Genomic DNA, 26,156 nt, shown 5'->3' with positions numbered 1-26,156 from the left:
TAAGCCGAACATGGGGTCATTCCTCCTTTCCCTCGGGCGAACGCTGTCTGCTCCACGGGGCGTCCACCAGCCGACGTAGATGGGTCAGGACTGGCCTCCTAGTGTGCGGTTGCCTTTCTCGAACTAAAAGCTCCTGTGACCATTGTGTCTGGAATGTATGTGTGTACGCCAGCCTCGAGTATTTCAACCACGGTCCGCACTTGCGATTTATTAGTTATTTGCATATTGTTTACATGAATTCATACAACATTGACTTTATCTTATCGAGTTTGGGTTTGAATGAAGCGTCCTGATGTGCGGAATATGATTGTGGGGGCGGAATATGTAAGCAATGAAGGTCAGGAGACCATGACGTCTTACAATTTCAGATGTGTTACGATCCATGGCTCTACCCTTCATTCGATCCCTGCGAAACCCTACATTTCAGCAGGATAATGCACGACCGCATGTTGCATGTCCTGTACGGGCCTTTCTGGATGCAGAAAATGTTCGACTTCTGCCCTGGCCATCACATTCTCCAGATCTCTTACCAACTGAAAACGTCTGGTCAATGGTGGCCGAGCAACTGACTCGTCACAATACGCCAGTCACTACTCTTGATGAACTGAGGTATCGTGTTGAAGCTGCATGGACAGCTGTACCTGTACACGCCATTCAAGCTCTGTTTGACTCAATGCCCAGGCGTATCATGGCCATTTTACGGCCAGAGGTGGTTGTTCTGGGTACTGATTTCTCAGGATCTATTCACCCAAATTGCGTGAAAATGTAATCACATGTCAGTTGTATAATATATTTGTCCAATGAATAACCGTTTATCATCTGAATTTCTTCTTGGTGTAGCAATTTTAATGGCTATTAGTGTAAATAATATCTGTACGAAAGCATATCATAATCTGTGGAAGACCTATAATGTTATCTCTGTAGGCTACCTGTAAGAATATCTTTGTAACTGTTTTGTTTATATAAGATATTTTCGATGAGTAAAGTGTACGACAAGTTGTGTGTGATTTTTAGCGTGTGTGAGACTCTGCACAAATGGACCATTAGAAAAATGTACGTACAAATTCTTCTAAATTTCGCCACTAACTTCACCAAAAGAATCGATACCCAACTAAAAAATAGCGTGTTTCTGATGTATTGCAGTAAAAGTCAACGAAATGAAGCAGACTCTCACACATTGACAGCATCAATAGAAATGGCTTAAAACACACGAAAAACGCACTTTAAAATGGGAATTATTTCCCGAAATGCGTCGTGCTAAAAGTAAAATAAAGAAAGAAAGAAAGAAAAATCGTGACTGGTAGGGGAAGATTTATTCATAACACAAAAAGAATAATCGTGACTGGTAGCAGAAGATTTTTTTGTAAACAAACCTATCGGTAATGCATTATTAAAAAAAGCACTCCGTCTGCAGGCCACAAGTGGCCCATCGGGACCATCCAACCGCCGTGTCATCCTCAGATGAGGATGCAGATAGGAGGGGCGTGTGGTCAGCACAACGCTCTCCCGGTCGTTATAATGGTTTTCTGTGATCGGAGCCGCTACTATTCGGTCGAGTAGCTCCTCAATTGGCATCACGAGGCTGAGTGCACCCCGAAAAATGGCAACAGCGCATGGCGGCCCGGATGGTCTCCCATCCAAGTGCCGGCCACGCCCGACATCGCTTAACTTCGGTGATCTGATGGGAACCGGTGTATCCATTGCGGCAAGGCCGTTACCACATTAATAACATAATTATAATTTAAAATTTTTCTGATGTCAGCCTGTTTGTGGCTCAAGTCATTAGGGTTCAGCCCTAACAGCCAGCGTGTAAATGCATTCCTGATGTTCGCTGCCGCGTCCTAGAGCGCCGAGCTGCCTAGTACTCGGGTGCAAATGAGTTAAGGCCAGCTTCCAGGCAGGGTGGCACACGGCAAGGACTACTTCATGCATCTGCCTGACGTCACACAAGTAGTCCACAAGTGAACATCCATCCACTAAACGTGGATATAAGACGGCAAATGGCTCCACTCTAATGACAGCGACGGTACTTCACAGTATTATGATTATCTCAAGACAGCACCAAGGCTCAATCATAGTCGCCACCAAGAAGAGACAAACTGTACATTCTACAAACGTTCGCGGTTATCGTTCACTGGATTCAGTACTACACTCCTCGAAATTGAAAAAAGAACACATTGACACCGGTGTGTCAGACCCACCATACTTGCTCCGGACACTGCGAGAGGGCTGTACAAGCAATGATCACACGCACGGCACAGCGGACCAACCAGGAACCGCGGTGTTGGCCGTCGAATGGCGCTAGCTGCGCAGCATTTGTGCACCGCCGCCGTCAGTGTCAGCCAGTTTTCCGTGGCATACGGAGCTCCATCGCAGTCTTTAACACTGGTAGCATGCCGCGACAGCGTGGACGTGAACCGTATGTGCAGTTGACGGACTTTGAGCGAGGGCGTATAGTGGGCATGCGGGAGGCCGGGTGGACGTACCGCCGAATTGCTCAACACGTGGGCGTGAGGTCTCCACAGTACATCGATGTTGTCGCCAGTGGTCGGCGGAAGGTGCACGTGCCCGTCGACCTGGGACCGGACCGCAGTGACGCATGGATGCACGCCAAGACCGTAGGATCCTACGCAGTGCCGTAGGGGACCGCACCGCCACTTCCCAGCAAATTAGGGACACTGTTGCTCCTGGGGTATCGGCGAGGACCATTCGCAACCGTCTCCATGAAGCTGGGCTACGGTCCCGCACACCGTTAGGCCGTCTTCCGCTCATGCCCCAACATCGTGCAGCCCGCCTCCGGTGGTGTCGCGACAAGCGTGAATGGAGGGGCGAATGGAGACGTGTCATCTTCAGCGATGAGAGTCGCTTCTGCCTTGGTGCCAATGATGGTCGTATGCGTGTTTGGCGCCGTGCAGGTGAGCGCCACAATCAGGACTGCATACGACCGAGGCACACAGGGCCAACACCCGGCATCATGGTGTGGGGAGTGATCTCCTACACTGGCCGTACACCACTGGTGATCGTCGAGGGGACACTGAATAGTGCACGGTACATCCAAACCGTCATCGAACCCATCGTTCTACCATTCCTAGACCGGCAAGGGAACTTGCTGTTCCAACAGGACAATGCACGTCCGCATGTATCCCGTGCCACCCAACGTGCTCTAGAAGGTGTAAGTCAACTACCCTGGCCAGCAAGATCTCCGGATCTGTCCCCCATTGAGCATGTTTGGGACTGGATGAAGCGTCGTCTCACGCGGTCTGCACGTCCGGCACGAACGCTGGTCCAATTGAGGCGCCAGGTGGAAATGGCATGGCAAGCCGTTCCACAGGACTACATCCAGCATCTCTACGATCGTCTCCATGGGAGAATAGCAGCCTGCATTGCTGCGAAAGGTGGATATACACTGTACTAGTGCCGACATTGTGCATGCTCTGTTGCCTGTGTCTATGTGCCTGTGGTTCTGTGAGTGTGATCATGTGATGTATCTGACCCCAGGAATGTGTCAATAAAGTTTCCCCTTCCTGGGACAATGAATTCACGGTGTTCTTATTTCAATTTCCAGGAGTGTAGAATTAGCGACAGATCAGTTCGAATGAACAACGAACTATTGAAACGCACTTCTTCACACTAAAGTTATATATTATATAGTTTCTATTCATGCAGTACTGGCCATTAAAATTGCTATACCAAGAAGAAATGCAGATGATAAATGGGTATTCATTTGACAAATTAATTATACTAGAACTGACATTTGATTACATTTTCACGCAATTTGGGTGCATAGATCATGGGAAATCAGTACCCATAACAACCACCTCTGGCCGTAATTACGGCCATGATACGCCTGGCCATTGAGTCAAACAGAGCTTGGATGGCGTGTACAGGTACAGCTGCCCATGCAGCTTCAACGTGATACCACAGTTCATCAGGAGTAATGACTGGCGTGTTGTGACGAGACAGTTGCTCGGCCACCATTGACCAGACGTTTCCAATTGGTGAGAGATCTGGAGAATGTGCTGGCCAGGACAGCAGTCGAATATTTTCTGTATCCAGAAAGGCCCGTACAGGACCTGCAACATGCGGTCGTACATTATCCTGCTGAAATGTAGGGTTTCGCAGGGATCGAATGAAGGGTAGAGCCATGGGTCGTAACACATCTGAAATGTAACGTCAACTGTTCAAAGTGCCGTCAGTGCGAACAAGAGGTGACCGAGACGTGTAACCAGTGCCACGCCATACCATCACACCGGGTGATACGCCAGTATGGCGATAACGAATACACGCTTCCAATGTGCGATGTCCCCAAACACGGATGCGACCATCATGATGCTGTAAACAGAACCTGGATTCATCCGAAAAAATGACGTTTTGCCATTCGTGCACCCACGTTCGTCGTTGAGTACACCATCGCAGGGGCTCCTGTCTGTGATGCAGCGTCAAGGGTAACCGCAGCCATGGTCTCCGAGCTGATAGTCCATGCTGCTGCAAACGTCGTCGAACTGTTCGTGCAGATGGTTATTGTCTTGCAAACGTCCCCATCTGTTGGCTCAGGGTTCGAGACGTGGCTGCACGATCCGTTACAGCCATGCGGATAAGATGCCTGTCATCTCGACTGCTAGTGATACGAGCCCGTTGGGATCCAGCACGGCGTTCGGAATTACCCTCCTGAACCCACCGATTCCATACTCTGCTAACAGTCATTGGATCTCGACCAATGCGAGCAGCACTGTCGCGATGCGATAAACCGCAATAGCGATAGGCTACAATCCGATCCTTATCAAAGTCGGAATCGTGATGGTACGCAATTCTCCTCCTCACACGAGGCATCACAACGTTTCATCAGGCAACGCCGGCCAACTGCTGTTTGTGTATGAGAAACCGGTTGGAAACTTTCCTCTTGTCAGTACATTGTAGGTGTCGCCACCGGCGCCAACCTTGTGTGAATGCTCTGAAAAGCTAATCATTTGCATTTCACAGCATCTTCTTCCTGTCGGTTAAATTTCGCGTCTGTAGCAAGTCATCTACGTGGTGCTCATCTACGTCGCCATCACTTTCGCCATAGTATTGTCTAACCCTATTCGTCACTGTGTTGAGGCTGTATAGCTAGCCGGCCGTTTTGGCCGAGCGGTTCTAGGCACTTCAGTCCGGAACCGCGCTGCTGCTACGGTCGCAGGTTCGAACCCTGCCTCGGGGATGGATGTGTGTGATGTCCTTAGGTTAGTTAAATTTAAGTAGCTGTAAATCTAGGGGACTGATGACCTCAGATGTTAAGTCCCATAGTGCTTAGAGCCATTTGAACCATTTGAGTTGTCTAGCTGCTGCGAACAAACATTCCTCTCCAGTACTTCACATGAGTAACTACTTTCGGTGGCACTTGCATGTTTGACGGTAAGTACATTTCGTGAACGTACTATACACAGTACCACTGTTCCTGGTCTAGAACGACAGCCATTCTCAATCGGTTTCTATTGCCTCACTTCATTTCCTTTTTCTTTTTGCCACTACGAAAATCAGCTTCTAGGAACGTGCCAATAGATTCAACAATGACCATTACTGTATTCAGTAAATATTCTTTTTACTTGACGCTTGCACACGTCTGGCCTCGCTTTCGGAAGGACCGCGTCTGCTACTTATAGTCGGATACATTACGATATGCTGTCGGAACCTATAGCAGTTGAGAATGGCTTCTAAAGCCGAAAGCTTCTAGTCTTGAGAACAGTAATAAAGTAAGTACTCATTAATTAAGCAACAGCGGAGGTGCAACCCTGACACTATGCTGTAACAGACGTTCTATCACGCAAATAATCTCAGCGGACAAAGTGTTAGTCAGCCCCTTCAGTGAACACACCAGATGCCCTGCAGTCATGGACTGTGCGGCTGGTCCCGGCGGAGGTTCGAGTCCTCCTTCGGGCATGAGTGTGTGTGTTTGTCCTTAGGATAATTTACGTTAAGTAGTGTGTAAGCTTAGGGACTGATGACCTTAGCAGTTAATTTCCATAAGATTTCACACACATTTGAACACACCAGATGCTTTTCAGCGCTGTAGATGGCGTGGAAATGGCACCAGGGGGCAGAGGTACCTTCGGCCATAGATGTGTGTCACAGCGGTGACGTGGAGCGTATGTGCCGGCCGCATGGAGTCAGCGCCCTAAGAAAGCTCGACGACGAAACGTGACGGGATGACAAAAAGGTGCTGCCCTTTTCCGACGTGGCGTTGATCACGCCGTCAACGAAATTGCCCGATTTGTTGGTGTATCAACGTGGACTGTCTAATTTGCCTACAAGGAGTCGCAACCATGTAACACAGCCTAAGAACAGTGGTCGTAATAGTGTTCTAACCGACAGTGACCAGAGAAGTGAATCACGCCTTTCAAAAGACAATCGGTTTCAAATCCGACAGGATCTTAAGCTGCCAATGAACGCAGGTGCATATCAACCTATTTCCGGCTGAACACTGCACATTTGGAGTCGCAAAAGGTCATTGTTGGCAGCATCACATAATGCTGCATGCCGTCAATTGGCCAAAACAACACAGACTGGCACGTCTTCAATAAGCCGGGAGACACAGGAACTGGGGAGCAACTTCCTGAATGCGTGTTATGTAGACCAGGAAGCAGCGATATTGCCTCTTTTCGAATTATACAAGACGCCGAGTGCTCTGGTGTGTGTGTGTGTGTGTGTGTGTGTGTGTGTGTGTGTGTGTGTGAAGGGTGTAGTTCAGGCTGGGGGTGGTTCTGAGATGTTTCTGGGAGATAGTTTTCGCATCACGGCTTGGATCCTTTCATTTAGGATACTGTAAACATGAACCAGGATGTTTATTTCAACATTCTCGGTGACCAAGTTTTGTCCTGTGTGATGAGTATCCTGTGCCATGCAAACATAGTCCCATAGAAAATGTGCCTGGACTATTTGAACAACAGGTGAAACGTAGTAATAATCATTCCCCCAATTTAGGAACTGCACAGGTTCTAATCGTCAATGAGTGGTTGCAGTTGAATACAACTTGCTTGGAGAAACTTGCGGTCTCTCTTACTTGCCGAACTGAGGGAATAACGAAGGTAATATGCGGTGTTACACGATATAAGTGCCATGCCTTCTGGAGGAGACTAATGTATTCTGCAGAGTGCTTAACAACACACACCGCTTGCAAACCGTAGCCACTCCACGCTTCAGTCAGCTAGGCACTCATAGCACTGGCAGTATACACCAAAATAGCCCTTTGCTATCATTCACTTCGAAAATAGTTACGGTCGCGCTATCACCGAAACTTACACGTGTAGTAAAAAGCCGTCCAACGGCTCACTCCGAGCCGTTTAGGTATACAACGTGTCTTTGTTTCAACGAATTTGTCCACACACGCTTATTTACACGAGTCATGGCGCATAATGGACCTTTCCACTGTAATAAACATCGGTCGGACTATTGAAAAGGCTATATGATTACTACTGCACTCGACGCTGTGCAGGTTGTGGTGTCACCGCCAGACACCACACAGGTCGTGGTAGTGTGGTGGAAAATTAAATAGCAGACAGCAAATTACGAAATTTACCCACTAATTTTGAAAAGCTCAATCATCGGAATGATCTAATGGCAGTGACAGGTTGACAACAGATAATAAACCATCATCATTAAACACACAACAAGACAACGTCGATTGATCAGGGATTGTAAATGAATTCAAACGATGCAAATCTCTCTCTTCTTCTTTCGCGTCCTCACATTTAGACACACACACACACACACACACACACACACACACACATACACACACGTTCATGCGCTTCACAAACAAGGACACAGTAATTATAGTCACAAAATCAGCTATTCGAAAGCAATGTAGCTACGAACGCATGAGGGCTTAGATTCAAGGGGCGAACGAAATGAAATAACAAGCTTTATGAAACAATAAAAAGACTTCACTGTGAAATAAAAACCACATAGTAAGCGAAGTGAAGGAAGTTTGTTCGAAAGGGCACATCTGCGAAATCAAAATCTGCTGCTGGACAGTCAATACCGTTGACGATTTTGCCTTGGTTGGGCACTACAGTTGCAACATACTTTTTTAACTGGAATCATTGCCACTGTTTGACAGCAAGTTTTTTAATATTTGCTTATTTCACTACCACGATTTCAACTGTAGAGCCATTTTCAGGTGGAAGGTGAAACCTAAAATCAATAAAAAGTATGCATAACTAAGTGCAAGGCATAATGCGATATCTTTTGATAAACACAATTTAAAGACCATTACTTACAAAGTAAGGAAATATCACGTATGTGTGCATGACATGTCGTCGTCAGTCTACTACAAAACATATGGGCACATATATGCCAATGGCCTCATCATCAGATCTGAGTGCGAATTAAAAACAGGGATTACACGCCGCAGACACAGTTAAACGCATTGTGCTGCGATAACGCTACCCAATACAGTGTGGAAAGCACGAACCACGTCCAAACATTAAACAACATTGATATTTCCAGAATGAAATTTTCACTCTGCAGCGTAGTGTGCGCTGATATGAAACTTCCTGGCAGATTAAAACTGTGTGCCGGACAGAGACTCGAACTTCGGGACCTTCGCCTTCCGCGGGCAAGTGCTCTACCATCTGAGCCAGCCAAGCACGACTCACGCCCCGTCCACACAGCTTTACTTCCGCCAGTACCTCGTCTCCTACCTTCCAAACTTCACAGAAGGTCTTCCGCGATGCTGCAGAACTAGCACTCCTGGAAGAAAGCATATTACGGAGACATGGCTTAGCCACAGCCTGGGGGAAGTAGGAGGTGGGAAGGTAAGAGACGAGGTACTGGCGGAAGTAAAGCTGTCAGGACGGGACGTGAGTCGTGCTTGGGTAGCTCAGATGGTAGAGAACTTGCCCGCCGAAGGCAAAGGTCTCGAAGTTCGAGTCTCGGTCCGGCACACAGTTTTAATCTGCCTGGGAGTTTCAACATTCATACTCCTCTGTACTATTTCAAAGATTATTATTCAGCCAACAACCGCTGGATGAGCTACATAGTCTTTCTGAGTGCCAGCGCCATATTAAGGAAGGGGGAACAGGTTGTTTATTCCACCTGGTATTGGTTCAAAATGGCTCTGAGCACTATGGGACCTAACATCTGAGGTCATCAGTCCCCTAGAACTTAGAACTACTTAAACCTAACTAACCTAAGGACACCACACACATCCATGCCGGAGGCAGGATTCGAACCTGCGACCGTAGCTGTCGCGCGGTTCCAAACTGAAGCGCCTAGAACCGCTCGGCCACACCGGCCGGCACCTGGTATTGGACGCACACTTATAAATTAATAATCATACAAGCATCTCAAAGAAACCCAATCCATAAAATGCATCCTCTGTGATTGACATAATCTTTCTGAAATAAACTAATTGTCCTGGTGTAAAATCCCGATCAATTCTGCTTTGGATGCCATACATGGAAGAGAGGTCACACACATGTGGAAAAAACGCCAAAATACACAGCGTTATTACAGACACCTCCACTCTGTGTCAGTGGCGACTATAACCCATACCGCTAACAATAAAAAAACTCAGTGCAGTTACTCACTTCTGCGCAGCATCGATAAATAAATACTAACAGTACAGTCGCGTCAATGATTTCATTTCAAAATTCAATAATGTAATACTCCACCCCAGTCATTGTTAGCAAGCTTGGGATAGTCCTTGATATGTTGTCCACAAGGTATTCGAGACATGTTACTCTAGCCTCTTCAAGGCGATCCTCTTGAGTCATCCAGTGTGTGACGACGGCTTCTACAACGATGCAGTGTATGTTTGAACTGGATGGGGCAGATATCGTAACCCATTCCATTCAGTGGATTCTTTTTCTATTGCAAGGTGTTCACGAGGTGCGCACTGTTTGTTTGTGCATTTGTTTATTTATTAATTTACTTATTTATTTATTTCAGTCGTCATTCTTCTGATTGGTTTGATGCTTCCTCTGAATTCCGCTCTCGTGCCAACTTTTCATCTGAGAACAGCATTTGCATCTTACGTCTTCAGTTATTTGTTGGATACATTCCAGTGTCTGTTTTTCCTAACAGTTTTAATCCTCTATAGCTCACTCTAGCACATGGACGTTATTCCCTGATGTGTCCAATCATCCTGTCCCTTCTTCTTGTCAGTGTTTTCCATACTTTCCTTTCGTCGCCTCTTCTGCGGAGATTGCTTACCTTATCAGTCGAGCTAATTTTCAGCGCCCTTCTATAACGCCACATCTCAAAGGCTTTAAGTCTCATCTTTTCTGACTTTCAAAGAGTCCGTGATCAATACTACACAATTCTGTGCTCCAAACGTACGTTCTCATTAATTTCTTCCTTAAAGTGAGGCTTATATTTGATATTAGCAGACTTATTTTGACTAGGAATGTCCTCTTTGGGTGTGCACGTCTGTTTTTATGTTCTCTTTGCTTCATCCGTCATGGCTTATTTTGCTTCCAAGGTTCGTTATCACCAATTTTGGTGTTAAGCTATTTGCTGGTCTCATTTCTGCTACTTCTCATTACTTACGCCTTTCTTCAGTTCACTCTAAGTCCATAACATGCATCTTTAGACTGTTCATTCCATTCAACAGATTCCATAATTCTTCGTCACCTACACTGAGAATAACAATGTCATCATCGAATTTTATCATTGATATCCTTTCACGCACAATTTTAATCCCACTCTTTACTATTTCTTTTCTTTCCAACATTGCATCTTCTATGTGTAAACTGAACAATAGAGCAGAAGACAATATCCCTCTGACACTCCCTTTTTAATTCGAGCATTCCGTTGTTGTTCTTTCAATCTTATTGTTCCCTCAAGGCTCTTGTGCATATTGTATATTATCCGTCATTCCCTACAGCTTGCTCCCATTTTTCTCAGCGTTTCCATCAATTTGCAGCATTTTACACTGTCGAATGCTTTCTTCAGGTCTATAAATCCTATGAATGTGTGTTCATTTTTCTTAAGTCTTGCTTTCAATATCAAGGGCAACATCAGAACTGACTCTCTGGTTTCCTGGCCTCAGTTTTGGTTCCCAATCTTCTGTACCTTATAGTTGCACGTAAGTTGGATGCATTAGCCGTTTATCTGATTGTGCGATAGTTCTCGCACTGACTAGTGGAAATATTGAGAAAGAGAAACGTGTTTATTGGGGTATACAAAGTGTTAGGAGTGTAAGTGGAGGTATTGTTTATTGGAGACTGAGGACAGTGTACTGAACGACATTACATCGTTATTTACTTCTTTCGTAGAGTAATAATTACAACTATTAGCAGTAGCATGTTTTTAAGTTCGTTGGTACCTCCAAGTACATGTGGCTAGAGCAAGCCAATAATACGTATTTTCCCCTTGGCAGCACGTCAGAGGTTAAAGTCTGCCACATGGACGCAAAACCTATAGTCTATATTGACAGACACAGCCCATTTAGAGGCGCAGTTGCTACAGTGCAGAAAACATCAGGTAGTAAATTATGTGGCGTGTTTGCGAGAAGACAGTTAGAAGCACGAAAAAGTGAAGTGGGTACATACTATGGTACCAATGATCACAGCATCTGGACATCCACCGCTAACGCCCTGCATATTACGAAGAAATTGCCTGCAGCTGAGAATAATTGATGGAAAGGCTGTAGAGAAAAGAGAGGGAGGGATGAAAGAGATTTGAACTGCTGGACAAAATTATCATCAGATTAAGGAAGAGACAAAGAACAGGGGAACAGATTAAGGGTGAGACAAAGAATAGAGGAATGTCGAGAGCGTCCAGTCGAAATATTTCGTTATGGCAGGTATGCCAAAGAGGAAGATTTTTGTGTAGTGTGTGATCACTCACCCCGCCATGCAGTGAGCTGCGCTGAGCACCCAGCTGGAACTGAGCAGCGACCCGCCGCAGTTGAAGGCCCCGCGGTACCACACGGACACCTGCAACAGGCGGAGATGCCTCATGTACACCCAGCCACCTAGCCGTACCCCACTGTTCCAGTAATGCAGCCCTATCCAAATGGAGCGGCAACCTACAAAATGTGATAAAAAGTATCCGGAGACCCCTAAAAACATACGTTTTTCATGTTAGGTGCATTTTGCGGCCACCTACTGCCAGATACTCCATATCAGCGACCTCAGTAGTCATTAGACATCGTGAGAGAGCAGACTGGGGTGCTCTGCGGAAATCACGGACTTCGAACGTGTTCAGGTGATTGGGTGTCATTTGTGTCATACGTCTGTACGCGAGATTTCCACATTCCTAAACATCCCTAGGTCCACTGTTTCCGATGTGATAGTGAAGTGGAAACGTGAAGTGACACGTACAGCACATAAGCGTACATGCCGACCTCGTCTGTTGACTGAGAAAGACCGCCGACAGTTGAAGAGGGTCGTAACGTGTAATAGGCAGACATCTATACAGACCATCACACAGGAATTCCAAACTTCATCAGGGTCCACTGCAAGTACTATGACAGTCAGGCAGGAGGTGAGAAAACTTGGATTTCATTGTCGAGCGGTGCTCATAAGCCACACATCACGCCGGTAAATGCCAAACGACGCCTCGCTTGGTGTAAGGAGCGTAAACATTGGACGATTGAACAGTGGAAAAACGTTGTGTGGAGTGACGAATCATGGTACACAATGTTGCGATCCGATGGCAGGGTATGAGAATGGCGAATGCCCGGTGAACGGCATCTGCCATCGTGTGTAGTACCAACAATAAAATTCGGAGGCGGTGGTGTTATGGCGTGGTCGTGGTTTTCGTGGAGGGGGATTGCACCCCTTGTTGTTTTGCGTGGCACTATCACAAGTGCAGGCCTACATTGATATTTTAAGCACCTACTTGCTTCCCACTGTTGAAGAGCAATTTGGGGATGGCGATTGCATCTTTCAACACGATCGAGCACCTGTTCACAATGAACGGTCTGTGGCGGAGTGGTTACACGACAATAACATTCTTGTCATGGAGTGGCTGGCCTGCACAGAGTCCTGACCTGAATCTTACAGAACACCTTTGGGATGTTTTGGAACGCCGACTTTGTGTCAGGCCTCACCGACCGACATCGATTCCTCTCCTCAGTGCTGCACTCCGTGAAGAATGGGCTGCCATTCCCCAAGCAACCTTGCAGTACCTGATTGAACGTATGCCTGAGAAAGTGGAAGCTGTCATCAAGACTAAGGGTGGGCCAACACCAAACTGAAATCGAGCGTTACCGATGGAGGGCGTCACGAACTTGTAAGACATTCTCAGCCAGTGTCCGGATACTTTTGATCACATAGTGTATAGCATGCGATTAGCAAGGTTACCACGTAGACTCCATAGAATACTGACGTGCTCGCTCTTCATTAGATACACACACAAGCGTATCTAAACCCTCATTTATCCCGGAAACGAATGAAGTTTAACATTTAAGAACAAACGTTTATACTGTAAGAAATGGAAGAGAACATAACGACGAGGAATAAAGCACGCGGGCAATACAAATTCTGCATGCTTTTCTTGTGCTTGAATCATCAGAACATAGATTTCATTCGATACAAAGATGCAAAACTGTGATACTCAGGTAGTATTATTTGAATGGTAGGCGTGTTGTCGGCGATGAGACAAGCAAATTGAAGTAGGCAAAAAAATGTGGGGGTTCGTATTTTTACGCTACCGTTACACAGATGGTGGCTCTTGTCACTGAATTGTTTCTGCAGCCCTTATTAGCTTGCCCCAAAATGTTAATCGTAGAGTTACATTAATGAATCAAAATATTGTTACCCGCTCCTTAACAGCGTGTTGATCGACTTTTGGAACGCAATACAGTTACGATTCTGCTTTACACGTATTCGACAAGTGCTTGGTAGGTGGCATCAAATGTCAACAACGCGGGCTGCACGGTATGCCCAGAAACATCCCTGCACTAGCTTGGTAGGCCTATTCTGTCGTCATCTACATCTACATCATTACTTTGCAATTCACAATTAAGTGCCTGGCAGAGAGTTCATCGAACCATCATCAAGCTTGTTCTCTACCGTTCCACTCTCGAGCAGCACTCGAGAAAAACGAACACCTAAATCTTTCTGTGCGAGATCTGATTTCTCTTGTTTTGTTATGATGGTCATTCCTCCCTATATAGTTGAGCGGCAACAAAATATTTTCACGCTCTGAGGCGGAAGTTGGTGATTGAAATTTCATGAGAAAATTCTGACGTAACGGAAAACGCCTTTGTTTTAATGATTGCCACCCCAGTTCACGTATCATATCCGTGGCGCTCTCTCCCCTGTTTCGCGATAGGACAAAACGAGTGCCCTTCTTTGAACTTTTTAGATGCCCTCCGCCAGTCTATATGATGCGGATCCCACCTCGCACAGCAATACCCCAGAAGAGGACACACAAGCGTTCGTGTAGACAGTCTCTTTAGTAGAAATGTTTCATTTTCTCAATTTTCTGCCGATGAATCGTAGTCTTTGCCTTGCTTTACTCACAACATTATCTATATGATCTTTCGAACTTAAGTTATTCGTAGCTGTAATTTCGCAGCCTTCATATTTGTGTGATTTATAGTGTAACCGAAATATAGAGGATTTCTTTTGGTACTCTTGTGGATAACTTAACACTTTTCATTGTTTGCAGTCGAGTTCCACTTCTCGCACCATGTATATATATTGTCTAAACTAATCTAAGAGTGCTACTTGATTGTCTCCTAAATTACTTATGTAGATCAATAACAGCAGAGGGTCTATAACACTTCCATGGGGAACGCCAGATATTACTTTTGTTTCACTCGATGACTTTCCGTCAGTTACTACGAACTGTTACCTTTCTGACAGGAAATCACGAATCCAGTTGCACAACTGAGGCTATAGGCCATAAGCTTGCTATTTGATTAATAGTCGCTTTTGAGGTACTGTGTCAAAAGCCTTCTGGAAATGTAAAAGTATGGTATTAATTTGGCATCCACTATCAATAGTAAAGAGCTGTCAGTGTTCCACAAGAACTATATTTTCTAATTCCGTGTTGGCTGTTTGTTAATAAAATGTTTCCATAATGTTGGAACACAGTATATGTTCCAAGATCCTACGGCAAATCAACGTTAGTGATATAGGTCTGTAATTAGACGGATTACTCCTATTTCCTCTCTTGGGTATTGGTGCCATTTATGCAGCTTTCCAGTCTTTGGGTGCAGATCTTTCAACGAGCGATCGGTTGTATATGATTGCTAAATATGTAGCTATCGAATCAGCAGACTCTGGGAGGAACGTGACTGGTAGGCAATAAAGACCGGAGGCCTTGCTTTTATTAAGTGATTTAAGTTGATTTGCTACACCGAGAATATCTACTTCCAAGTTACTCATACTGACAGTTGTTCTTAATGCGAACTCTGGAATATGGCTCTGAGCACTATGGGACTTAACATCTATGGTCATCAGTCCCCTATAACCTAGAACTACTTAAACCTAACTAACCTAAGGACAGCACACAACACCCAGACATCACGAGGCGGAGAAAATCCCTGACCCCGCCGGGAATCGAACCCGGGAACCCGGGCGTGGGAAGAGAAAGCGCTACCGCACGAGATTGTATCTTTCCGCTGGTGTCTTTTATATACGTTGTGGAAAGTATTAAAAACATCTCGCACTGAAATCAGCGCTTCGTTTCGAGCTTCTGTAAAACTACTTCAATCTAGAGGTTTTTTCATTCTATTAAATTTGACAAGCTTTTTTCGTTGCTTCTGCAATAGTGTTCTGACCTGTTTAGTGCACCGTGGGGGATCAGCACCATCTCTTATTAATTTATTTAGTATATACCTCTCAATAGCCGTCGATACCGCATGGAAGCGCCAAAGAAATTGTTATAGGCATGCGCATTCAAATACAGAGATAAGTAAACAGGCAGAATACGGTGCTGCGGTCGGCAACGCCTATATAAGACAACAAATGTCTGGCGCACTTGTTAGATCGGTTACTGCTGCTACAATGGCAGGTTATTTAGATGTAAGTCAATTTGAACGTAGTGATATAGTCGGCGCATGAACGATGGGACACAGCATCTCAGAGGTATCGATGAAGTGGGGATATCCCCTTACGACCATTTCATGAGTCTGCCGTGATTAGGAATTCGGTAAAACATCAAATCTCCGACATCGCAGCGGCCGGTAAAGGATCCTGCAAGAAGGGGACCAACGACGACTGAAGAGAAACGTTCAACGTGACAGAAGTGCAAACCTTCCGCAAATTGCTGCAGATTTCAATGCTGGACCATCAACAAGTGTCAGCGTGCGAGCCAGTCAACGAAATATCATCGATACGGGCTTTCGGAGCCGAAGAACCAGTCGTGTACCCTTGCTGACTGCACAACACAAATCTTTACGCCCCGCCTGGGCCCGTCAACACCGACATTGAACTGTTGGTCACTGGAAACATGTTGGCTGGTCGGACGAGTTTCGTTTCAAATTGTATCTAACGGATGGACGTGTACAGGCATGGAGACAACGTCATGAATCCATGGGCGCTGCGTGTCAGCAGGTGCCTGTTGAAGCTGGTGGGTGGTCTGTAATGGTGTGGGGCGTGTGGAGTTGGAGTAATATCGGACCCCTGATGCATCTAGATACGACTCTGACAGGTGACACGTACGTAAGCATCGTGTCTGATCACCTGCATCTATTCGTGTCCATTGTGCATTCCGACGGATTTGGGCAATTCCACCAGAAAAATGCGACACTCCACACGTCCAGAACTGCTACAGAGTGGCTCCAGGAACACTCTTCTGAGTTTAAACACTTCCGCTGGCCAACAAACTCCCCAGACATGAACACCCCTTCGAACTCGCTCGGATTTCCTCTGTTCGAGGATTCACTGTCCTTCAACAGCTTTCCATAGATTCTCACCACAGCAGTATGCAGCACGCGAATATCCGACCACCTTCCTTATTTCTAAGATGTTCGCTCCCAGGAATCAGGCATAAAAATCTGCCCTTTGTCAATGTTGTTTACGTCAGTGGATTTCCCTAACATCGCTAGAACGATTTCGTACTGCCACCCTGGCACTCAGATGTCAATCCCACATAGGCTTGACATTTGGCAGGCCGAGCAGTCTAGTGCCTTTCTTGCAGTTCCTCACTCAGACGGTTGCGAGAGTTGTTCAGGCTTGATGTGTCATCTGGGTTGACAGCTTCATTCCTTCTTCGCCTGTTTGCTGCGAGGGTGATTTATACTAAGTCTAGCCATCGTGTGGTCAGTTTAAAACGCACTTTCCCAGGTGCCGGTTTGAGCACGTTTGACAAATGCTGCGCCTAGTCATAGTAAAGGAGCGCAAACTGGTGGAAGTGGCCTGCAGAAGTGGGATATAGGTGTCTTGATGTAGTTGCCCCGTGGTCTAGCTCTGTGGGAGATGCAAGGCGAGCTCAGGTCTCGAGTTTGCACCCTCTGTAACGGTCCGGTGTGCGTGGCAGCCGGCCGGAGTGGCCATGCGGTTCTAGGCGCTACAGTCTGGAACCGAGCGACCGCTACGGTCGCAGGTTCGAATCCTGCCTCGGGCATGGATGTGTGTGATGTCCTTAGGTTAGTTAGGTTTAATTAGTTCTAAGTTCTAGGCGATTGATGATCTCAGAAGTTAAGTCGCATAGTGCTCAGAGCCATTTGAACCATTTGTGCGTGGCAACGGCATTTCCACTCACCACATCCGCGTGCTCCACTTCCAGTCTGACCAGCGTCTGGTAGTGCGTGAGGAATTAGCTTGGAGGTGTGTCGTCTCCGGATTGTGGAGAGCGCAAGGGTGTGGAGGCACAGCAGCGCCCTTGTCTTGATGCCGCAGATATGGAGGTACCAGGTGAGATGCCTACCCAAAGTCACCCCCAGATATATGCCTTTCTTGGACTACAGGATGGGGCCATCCACGACCGTGACCGACAGCAAGTCAAGTGGAAACTTCTCCCTAATGTCCAACTTTTATTGGCATTAAACTTGAGTCACCGTTTCGAGAACCACAATCCAAGGCGTTGCAGCCGAGCTGGAGACGATAGCGCAGGTTCTCGGCGTTCACGCTTGTCGGGTAACGAGCGAGTTTTGGCGCCCTGAAAATATTGTATGTTCTTAGTTGGGGGGACTGAACAGGACGCTCGGCGGGCGCAGGCCGCTCGGCAGGCCGACCACGTGGTGCCAGACGTTGGCCGAAGCAAGAGGGGTCCAGCGGCCGCGTGGCTGGGAATTCCGCGTTGACACTGTGACGAGGACGGTGCTTTGTGTCGATGAAGGAGTTTTATATGCCGGGAGTGCCAAAGATGGCGGACTTTGTGAAACAATGGCAGACATTTCGCAGTTCGCATAGAAATTAATAGCAGCCAGATGAATGATGATACCTCAAAAATAAACATGTACATTACCATTATTTGCACCACGATTCTGATGGTGTAGTCAGATTTTCAATATCTTTATTCGTTTAAAGTTTAGTGTCTGACAGTAAATTATCGGCGTCGACAGGGACACATGTTTAGCATTTCAGAGCAGTCGTGCATCACGTGTGCTGTTAGCGCCACTTGCAAGCGCTGTGTAGAGGGGAACAGACGGTCCCCGAGGACGTACTGGAATTGTTCTTTCGTACGGTCGTTTTGCATATGCAACTTCAGTATGCCTCGTAGAAGGCAACAAGCGTCTTTAAGAGCACGTTTCGGAGTTCTACCGAGAAAGAATAGTTGCCCGTAGGGATTGCGGGTTATCCTTCAGAGAAACCGGTGATCGTGTCGGACGGAAACTAGCAACTGGGATGCAGATCTCTAATCGATGGATGTAGGGAGAAACGACGGACCGATGGGACATATTGCACTCACCTCGTTGCACCAATGCACGTAATGACAAGCACACTGAGCAAGTGGCAGTGATGGATCGCTCTGCCACATCTCGAACCATTTCACAACAAATGCGAACTGTTGCGCAGGTAGTGTCCGCGAGTACGGTTTGACTTCGTCTGCTGCAGAATGGACTGTTCGCAAGGCGTCCATTGATGCGTTTGCCATTGACTCAACACCACTGTATGTTTGCGCCGGAAATGGTGCGATGAGCAACGGACCTGAAGAACCGAATGGAAAGACATTGTTTTTACCGACGAATCCCGATACTGTCCGCCCCACCACGACGGTCGATTTAGAGTCTGGAGATAACGTGGTGAGCGACTGTTAAACTGTTGCCTTATGCATCACCATACTGGCCCTGCGCCCGGTATTATGGCTTGGTGCAGTATTGGATTCCACTCGCGCACTCCACTAGTACACATTGCCGGTATACTACCCAGCCAGCATTACGTCTCTGAAGTGCTGGAGCCAGTTCTCCCACCACACCTTCGGAACTTGCCGACGGCCACATTGCAACAGGACAATGCAATTCCACACGTGACACGCAATGTCCAAGACTCCTTCGTTGCCCATTGAATTGCATTGCCACCTTGACGCCCTATTCTCCCATCTCTCACCTGTCGAAAACGTCTGATCGATGACTGCAGAACAACTGGCCTGGGATACACCATCCGCTGCTACATCACATCAACTTTGGCAATATGGGGAAGCAGCATGGACTGATACACCCCAACAACTCACCCAGAGCCTTTTCGACTCAATGCCGAGGCTCATACCAGTGGTAGAAATTGCGCCAACGCTCAATACTGATTTCATCTTCCTCATTTCACATGGGGCTGCATTTTCAATCATGCGATCTTTGAACAACGTGTCATCTCCCAATTCGGTAGCGACACCTCCCGCCTTTCTTGGTGTGGTATTTTGGATGGCCAACAGTGTAGTTGTTTTAGTAGCACACTGTCAGGCTTGTCGCGACCTCCACCCTCTTCGAGTTGAGTCGCTAAAGCTGTTGTCGACGTCCTGCTCTGTGACTGGCATGTCACATAATCTTCCTCCCTAGCCATTAGGAACCTGGGTAGCTCATCCTCCAACAGATGGATGTACTCATGTTCAACAGGGTCGGTCACAGGCGTAAAATTGGCCACAAACGAGCATCCAAAGCGCCGGCCTCGCCATCTTGCTCGCAGGCGACACCTGACAGTGCTGCAGCCACCTCTTTGTAGAGGCAGCTGCACCACTGTTTGCTGTCACCTAGCATATTGACCGCAATTTCATAGTCGCTGTTGATTATTTAGCAAAAGCGATCACGAATACTAGCAACAAACTCTGACCCAAATATATATAGATAATATGTAATTCCGATATTTTACACATAAAACAATACAATGAATCCAGTCTTAACGGAACCTTTAATCGATTACTGAACTGTATAATACCATCTAAATTCTGGTCAGATGTGAACTGGTTTTCATATGTAAATTATGTAATCTATGTTTGTGAATGTTTACTAATTCTTCTGGTTCTTTGGCACAATTTTTCCGTGAATACAATTTTTCATTTGCGTATCAATATATTTTCAAACTTCGATCTTATACTATGAGAATTAGTTGGCAAATAATCAACAGCAAATACTCTAAAAATAAATCCACATTAATTTTGCAATTTTCACCATTCAGTTTTAAATGCAGATAAAGCATATGTGCCCATTTATATTTTTATTCATTTTGCTATCCATATGTAATAGATATTATAGCACAACAGGAAGTTTCTAAATTTTATATTTATACATTTTGTAATCTTTGACATTTTATATTATTACTAAAAGTCTTAACATAACTACATGTTTTCGAAAGACACTACATAAATTTGTTAAATAATCCAGAAAACGGAAGTTATTGCATAACCAATTTGACTAACATATTCTTTTGGATTGTTCTACAACAACTACACATCATATGTTAAATATTGTTTGGCGACAATTTCATCAGTCTGTATCAGACTGCCGTCATTCAGGTAGGAGACGAGATACTGGCAGAAGTAAAGCTGTGAGTACCGGGCGTGAGTCGTGCTTCGGTAGCTCAGATGGTAGAGCACTTGCCCGCGAAAGGCAAAGGTCCCGAGTTCGAGTATCGGTCGGGCACACAGTCTTAATCTGCCAGGACGTCTCATTTGCCGTCATTCAGTTTTTGGCATGGTTTGAAATAACATATATGGACTCTCTTTGGAACTGTGTTATGAACTTTGACAAATAAAAAGATCTCTGCAAATCATGTTTTGATATTTACTTGTAACATTTTGAAAATAGGTCTGAAATGTTACGTGAAATGATGAATAAACAAAAACTTATAACTTAGAAACTATTAAATACAGCCTGAGTTATTCAAGAAACCTGTACTTGGATATTATACGCTAATGACCATTAAAATGTCTACACCAGGAAGAAACGCAGATGATAACTGGGTCTTCATTGGACAAATATATTGCACTAGAATTGACATGTGATTACATTTTCACGCAATCTGACTGCATAGATCCTGATAAATCAGTACACAGAACAACCACCTCTGGCCGTAATAACGGCCTTGATACGCCTGGGCATTCAGTCAAACAGAGCTTGGATGGCGTGGACAGGTGCAGCTGCCCATGCAGCTTCAACACGATACTGCAGTTCATCAAGAGTAGTGACTGGCGTATTGCGACGAGCCAGTTGCTTGGCCACAATTGACCAAACGTTTTCAATTGGTGAGAGATCTGGAGAATGTGCTGACCAGGGCAGCAGTCGAACATTTTCTGTATCCAGAAAGGCCCGTATAGTACCTGCAACATGCGGTCGTGCATTATCCTGCTGAAATGTAGGGTTTCGCAGGGATCGAATGAAGGGTAGAGCCACGGGTCGTAACACATCTGAAATGTAACGTCCACTGTTCAGTGTGCAATCTGTGCGAACAAGAGGTGACCGAGACGTGTAATCAATGGCACCCCATACCATCATGCCGGGTGATACGCCAGTATGTCGATGACGAATACACGCTTCCAATGTGCGTTTACTGCGATGTCGCCAAACACGGATGCGACCATCATGATGCTGTAAACAGAGCCTGGATTCATCCGGAAAAATGACGTTTCGCCATTCTTACACCCAGGTTCGTCGTTGAGTACACCATCGCAGGCGCTCCTGTCTGTGATGCAGCGTCAAGGGTAACCGCAGCCATGGTCTCCGAGCTGATAGTCCGTGCTGCTGCAAACGTCATCGAACTGTTCGTGCAGATGGTTGTTGTCTTGCAAACGTCCCCATCTGTTGACTCAGGGATCGAGACGTGGCTGCACGATCCGTTACAGCCACACGGATAAGATGCCTGTCATCTAGACTGCAAGTGATACGAGACCGTTGAGATCCAGCATGGCGTTCCGTATTACCCTCCTGAAACCACCGATTCCATATTCTGGTAACAGTCATTGAATCTTGACCAACGCGAGCAGCAATGTCGTGATATGATAAACCGCAATCGCGATAGGCTACAATCCGACCTTTATCGAAGTCGGAAACGTGATGGTACGCATTTCTCCTCCTTACACGAGGCATCACAACAACGTTTCAGCAGGCAACGCCGGTCAACTGCTGTTTGTGTATGAGAAATCGGTTGGAAACTTTCCTCATGTCAGCACGTTGTAGGTGTCGCCACCGGCGCCAACCTTGTGTGAATGCTGTGAAAAGATAATCATTTGCATATCACAGCATCTTCTTCCTGTCGGTCAAATTTCGCGTCTGTAGCACGTTATCTTCGTGGTGTAGCAATTTTAATGACCAGTAGTGTACAATAACATTGTACATGCTGTGTACTGAGGCCACATCAAAGCTATGTAAATTTTCATACATACATATAAATGTGTCTGCATTTGACGCATTATATCCTAAACTTAGAATAATATTTTTTAAAACAATTTTATTGCACAATCAATATTAATTAGATTTAAGTTTTAAAGGAAATACAAAGAGGCAAGCACTTAATACGTGTTAGTATCAGCCTACATAAATAATATCGTAGCTCGAGTCTAACAGGTTTTCCATGCTTTTAATTGATATTACACCAGTGTGTGAATTATTTAATTATACCAAGTAAAGTATTTCATAACATTTTATTAACAACAGCACTACATTTCTAGTCTTTTGGTGATTCCATAGACACCATCAAATCCTTCTGATATTATATTCTATGAATAGGCTTCAAGTAAGAACTCGACATTTCGAATGTTGAAGCTAGTTAAATTCACATCCCATATTGAATTGAGAATTCAAAGGATAATGACAAAGACGCTATAACGATAATAGATTTCATGGGGCATCTAGTCCTTTAGCTAATTGCAAAATTGTCAAGTGTCAACGAGAGAAGTTACGATGCAACATCAAAATTCAGTTAAATGACATATTTTGAAAGTAACGCTCATTGAACCAATGCCAGACAACAAGAGAACAGAACTGCAACTTAAACTCCATCAGGTGAATTATTATTAATAATATATTAAATTCTCCATAACTTCGGAAACAGCACATAGTCGCTAAATCTAAGACGAGTTCTGGGTTCGGTACAAAATTTCCTTAAGGTTGCAACATTTTGCACATCAATTTACAGTTACAAATTTTGTAAAAATTACATTTATTTTATTTGGCTAAGATGGCTAAAACGATTTGTGGAAGGAATAGAAGACTCAAATATTGTTGCTACTCAGGATAAACGTTTTCATGTAAAACTAATATAATATAAAACAGTGCTAACCATTAGGCAGCATACTTGTATTTTGAAGTACATATTTATGCTTTGTTTTGGTGATCTCACGTCCCCTAACTGATGGGGAGAGGCATGTCTACAAATACATTTTTGAGAGATCCTTCCAGACAGTTGTGGGTGAGTTAACGTTGGGGCAGGCTGTGTAACATGCAATACATGTGTTTTTGTGAACGCCCTCCAGAGTTAGGTTGACACCACTGGACAAACATGACCGAGATCTGTTGATACTTGTCACTGTGTATGTGAACCCTGTTTAGTGGCAAATGTTACTTCTGAAAACTTGTTTTTACTTATCACTCATATTTGGATCACAGTGCAAGCAAAGGTAAACCCTGGGACCCAACTCCTGTACAGTAATGAACAGTTGGTCACAGAGTAAAATTGGTAACTCGATGGCTTGTTGACTTCCTCCAAGCCAGCTCACGTAACGTTACTGCAAGTGCCATCATGCATCGTTTTAAGAACACATCTGTTCTTAGTTTTGACTTTCTGCTAATTCTATGGCATTGGCGACATGTCTTACTACCTTTTCAATAAAATATCTGATAATGGTTTCTTTTAACCTACTACCTTTCCCATGTCAATGCCTCAAATTTTTAATTTGATGGTGTACTGAGACTTACACCAAGACTAGACCTAGTTAATCACATCCAGTAACTCAGACTGTTTGTTTGTTTAGTATTGTTTGGTATTTTAGGTAACGTGTACACACTGCCGTAATAAGCCAGGTCGGATTAGTTGTACGACATCTATTTTTTAGTGCAAACTTGTAATGTCAACACTTTTTTGAGATGTTAACATATTTCTGAAGATATTTTAGACTTGGGAAGATCATTTTAATACTCAGAAAGTATCATAGATGTGGTAAATAATTAATCTGGGGATGTCACTACACACAGTTACTGGATTACCTCGTAAGAAGGCTATCGTGTGCAAGAAGTTCTTTTTTAATTTCTTTGTTCTTACTGGGCTGCCCCATTTTAATACTATGTTGTGACAGGCTGGGTAGGACGGGAGCAAGAAATGGGTGTGGGGTACAAAGCACAACTGGGCTGGTTCTGTCGATTTTTTCAACTTCTTTTATTTATTTATTGAAACTACGTCCTCATTTTAATACTACGCTGAGATTGACTGGAGAGGGAGAAGGGAGGTAGAGTGAAAGGGTGGTAGAGAGGGAGAGGAGGAAATGGGGAAAGGGGCGGAGCTTGATGACGTCATGGATAAGAGGACGTGACTTGTGATATCAGTGAGAGGTCAATTAGCAATGTCACGTGATGTAAACAAAGTGGTCCATAACATATAAACCTGTACAACTACTATTGTCTATTTCCTAGTAATTGGGTAGGTTTCCGCAAAGGAAAAGGTACTGAAGAAATTTTCATGCACTTGGTTAGTAACATGCAGCTCTTCTTCATCTGAAATGTGTGTTTACTAGCTTCGTTTCTGGACCTAAGCAGAATTTACAATATCGTGGTACTTCCAGGGCTAACCACAGTACTAAAGGAGCAATATGTAGCTTACACGTCTGCAGCATACCTGTAATCTTTTCCCTGTGATCAGTTTCTACAGATCATGCATGAAGGACGTACAATAATATCAAAAAGTACAAGTGTGGGGTTGATAAAAGGATCTGTTTTGGCACATCTTCTGTTCCAATCGACCTACACAGTGTATTCCCAGAGAAGGTGAAAGTTTTGCAGTTGTGCAGACAATATATGTATTTATGTGGAAAGTGTACCCCTAGAAGACTACAAGTGACCAGTTACAACTGCAATATTTGTTCTCCAGCTGTGGCTTACAAGAAACAGACTGGATGTATCGACAGCTAAATGAAATTAAGTATTGGTTTCGAAGCTCAGAGCGAATCTGTCAGTGGTAATAGCACCAGGCTCCCGATGCTTCCCATTGAAGATGGTAGTTAAATACCTGGGAATCTTCATTGGCCATAAGCTAACCTGGAAGGCACACACGAAATATGTGAGATTTAATTTATTATAGGACTTGGGTGGGGCTTGAATGTTGGCACAGCACTAACACTTTACAATACGATGGTTCATCCTGCTATGGGTCTGCACCTGATAGTTACCTCAGCAGAATTAATAAATGCCAATATAAAGCGATGAGAGCTTGTTTGGTAGCAAGAAGTTCCACATCTACCAACGCACTCTTGGCTGAAACACATGAAGCTCCAGTCCACATACGTTGGCCATATCTCAGTGCTAAATTCTTCCAAACAATCAATATGAATCCAACAATCCGAAATCGGTAGCCTCAAACATAACTGTACCATGCTTAACTGGACGCTTCTGGCTCACTAGAACTCTCCTCCCCTAGTCCAAGCGTATTTAGTTATTCAGGGAATTACAAGGAAGATCATTAGAGACTAAACAGTTTTACCGTCTCATTCCTACTGAAACTGTGTGAAGTGAACGTAGTAACTGGCATTAACTTTGACCATGAGACACACACTAACAATAAGACTGGCGCAATTTTTTAGTCACTATCAAGAGGCTTTATATGTCTAGGCTCATGGCTCCAAAACCAGTGACTGTCGGA

The 26,156-nt window shown here is 45.0% G+C and overlaps 1 protein-coding gene and 1 pseudogene across 1 annotated transcript in view; both read right to left on the bottom strand.

The window, feature by feature from the left end:
- The window catches only part of LOC126481758 (trypsin-1-like), a 127,126-nt gene that overhangs the window by 60,191 nt on the left and 40,779 nt on the right, over nt 1–26,156 (bottom strand). The window contains exon 3 of the mRNA XM_050105713.1: nt 11,830–11,918. Coding sequence (XP_049961670.1) covers nt 11,830–11,918 — 89 coding nt within the window. The remainder of the gene's footprint in view (nt 1–11,829; nt 11,919–26,156) is intronic.
- On the bottom strand, nt 1,602–1,719 carry LOC126482656 (5S ribosomal RNA; annotated as a pseudogene).

The sequence above is a fragment of the Schistocerca serialis genome, chromosome 5 (assembly GCF_023864345.2).
Source record: "Schistocerca serialis cubense isolate TAMUIC-IGC-003099 chromosome 5, iqSchSeri2.2, whole genome shotgun sequence".
Lineage (NCBI taxonomy): Eukaryota > Metazoa > Arthropoda > Insecta > Orthoptera > Acrididae > Schistocerca > Schistocerca serialis.
Note: the sequence above shows the minus strand (reverse complement) of the source record. Positions and strands in the feature narration are given on the sequence as shown.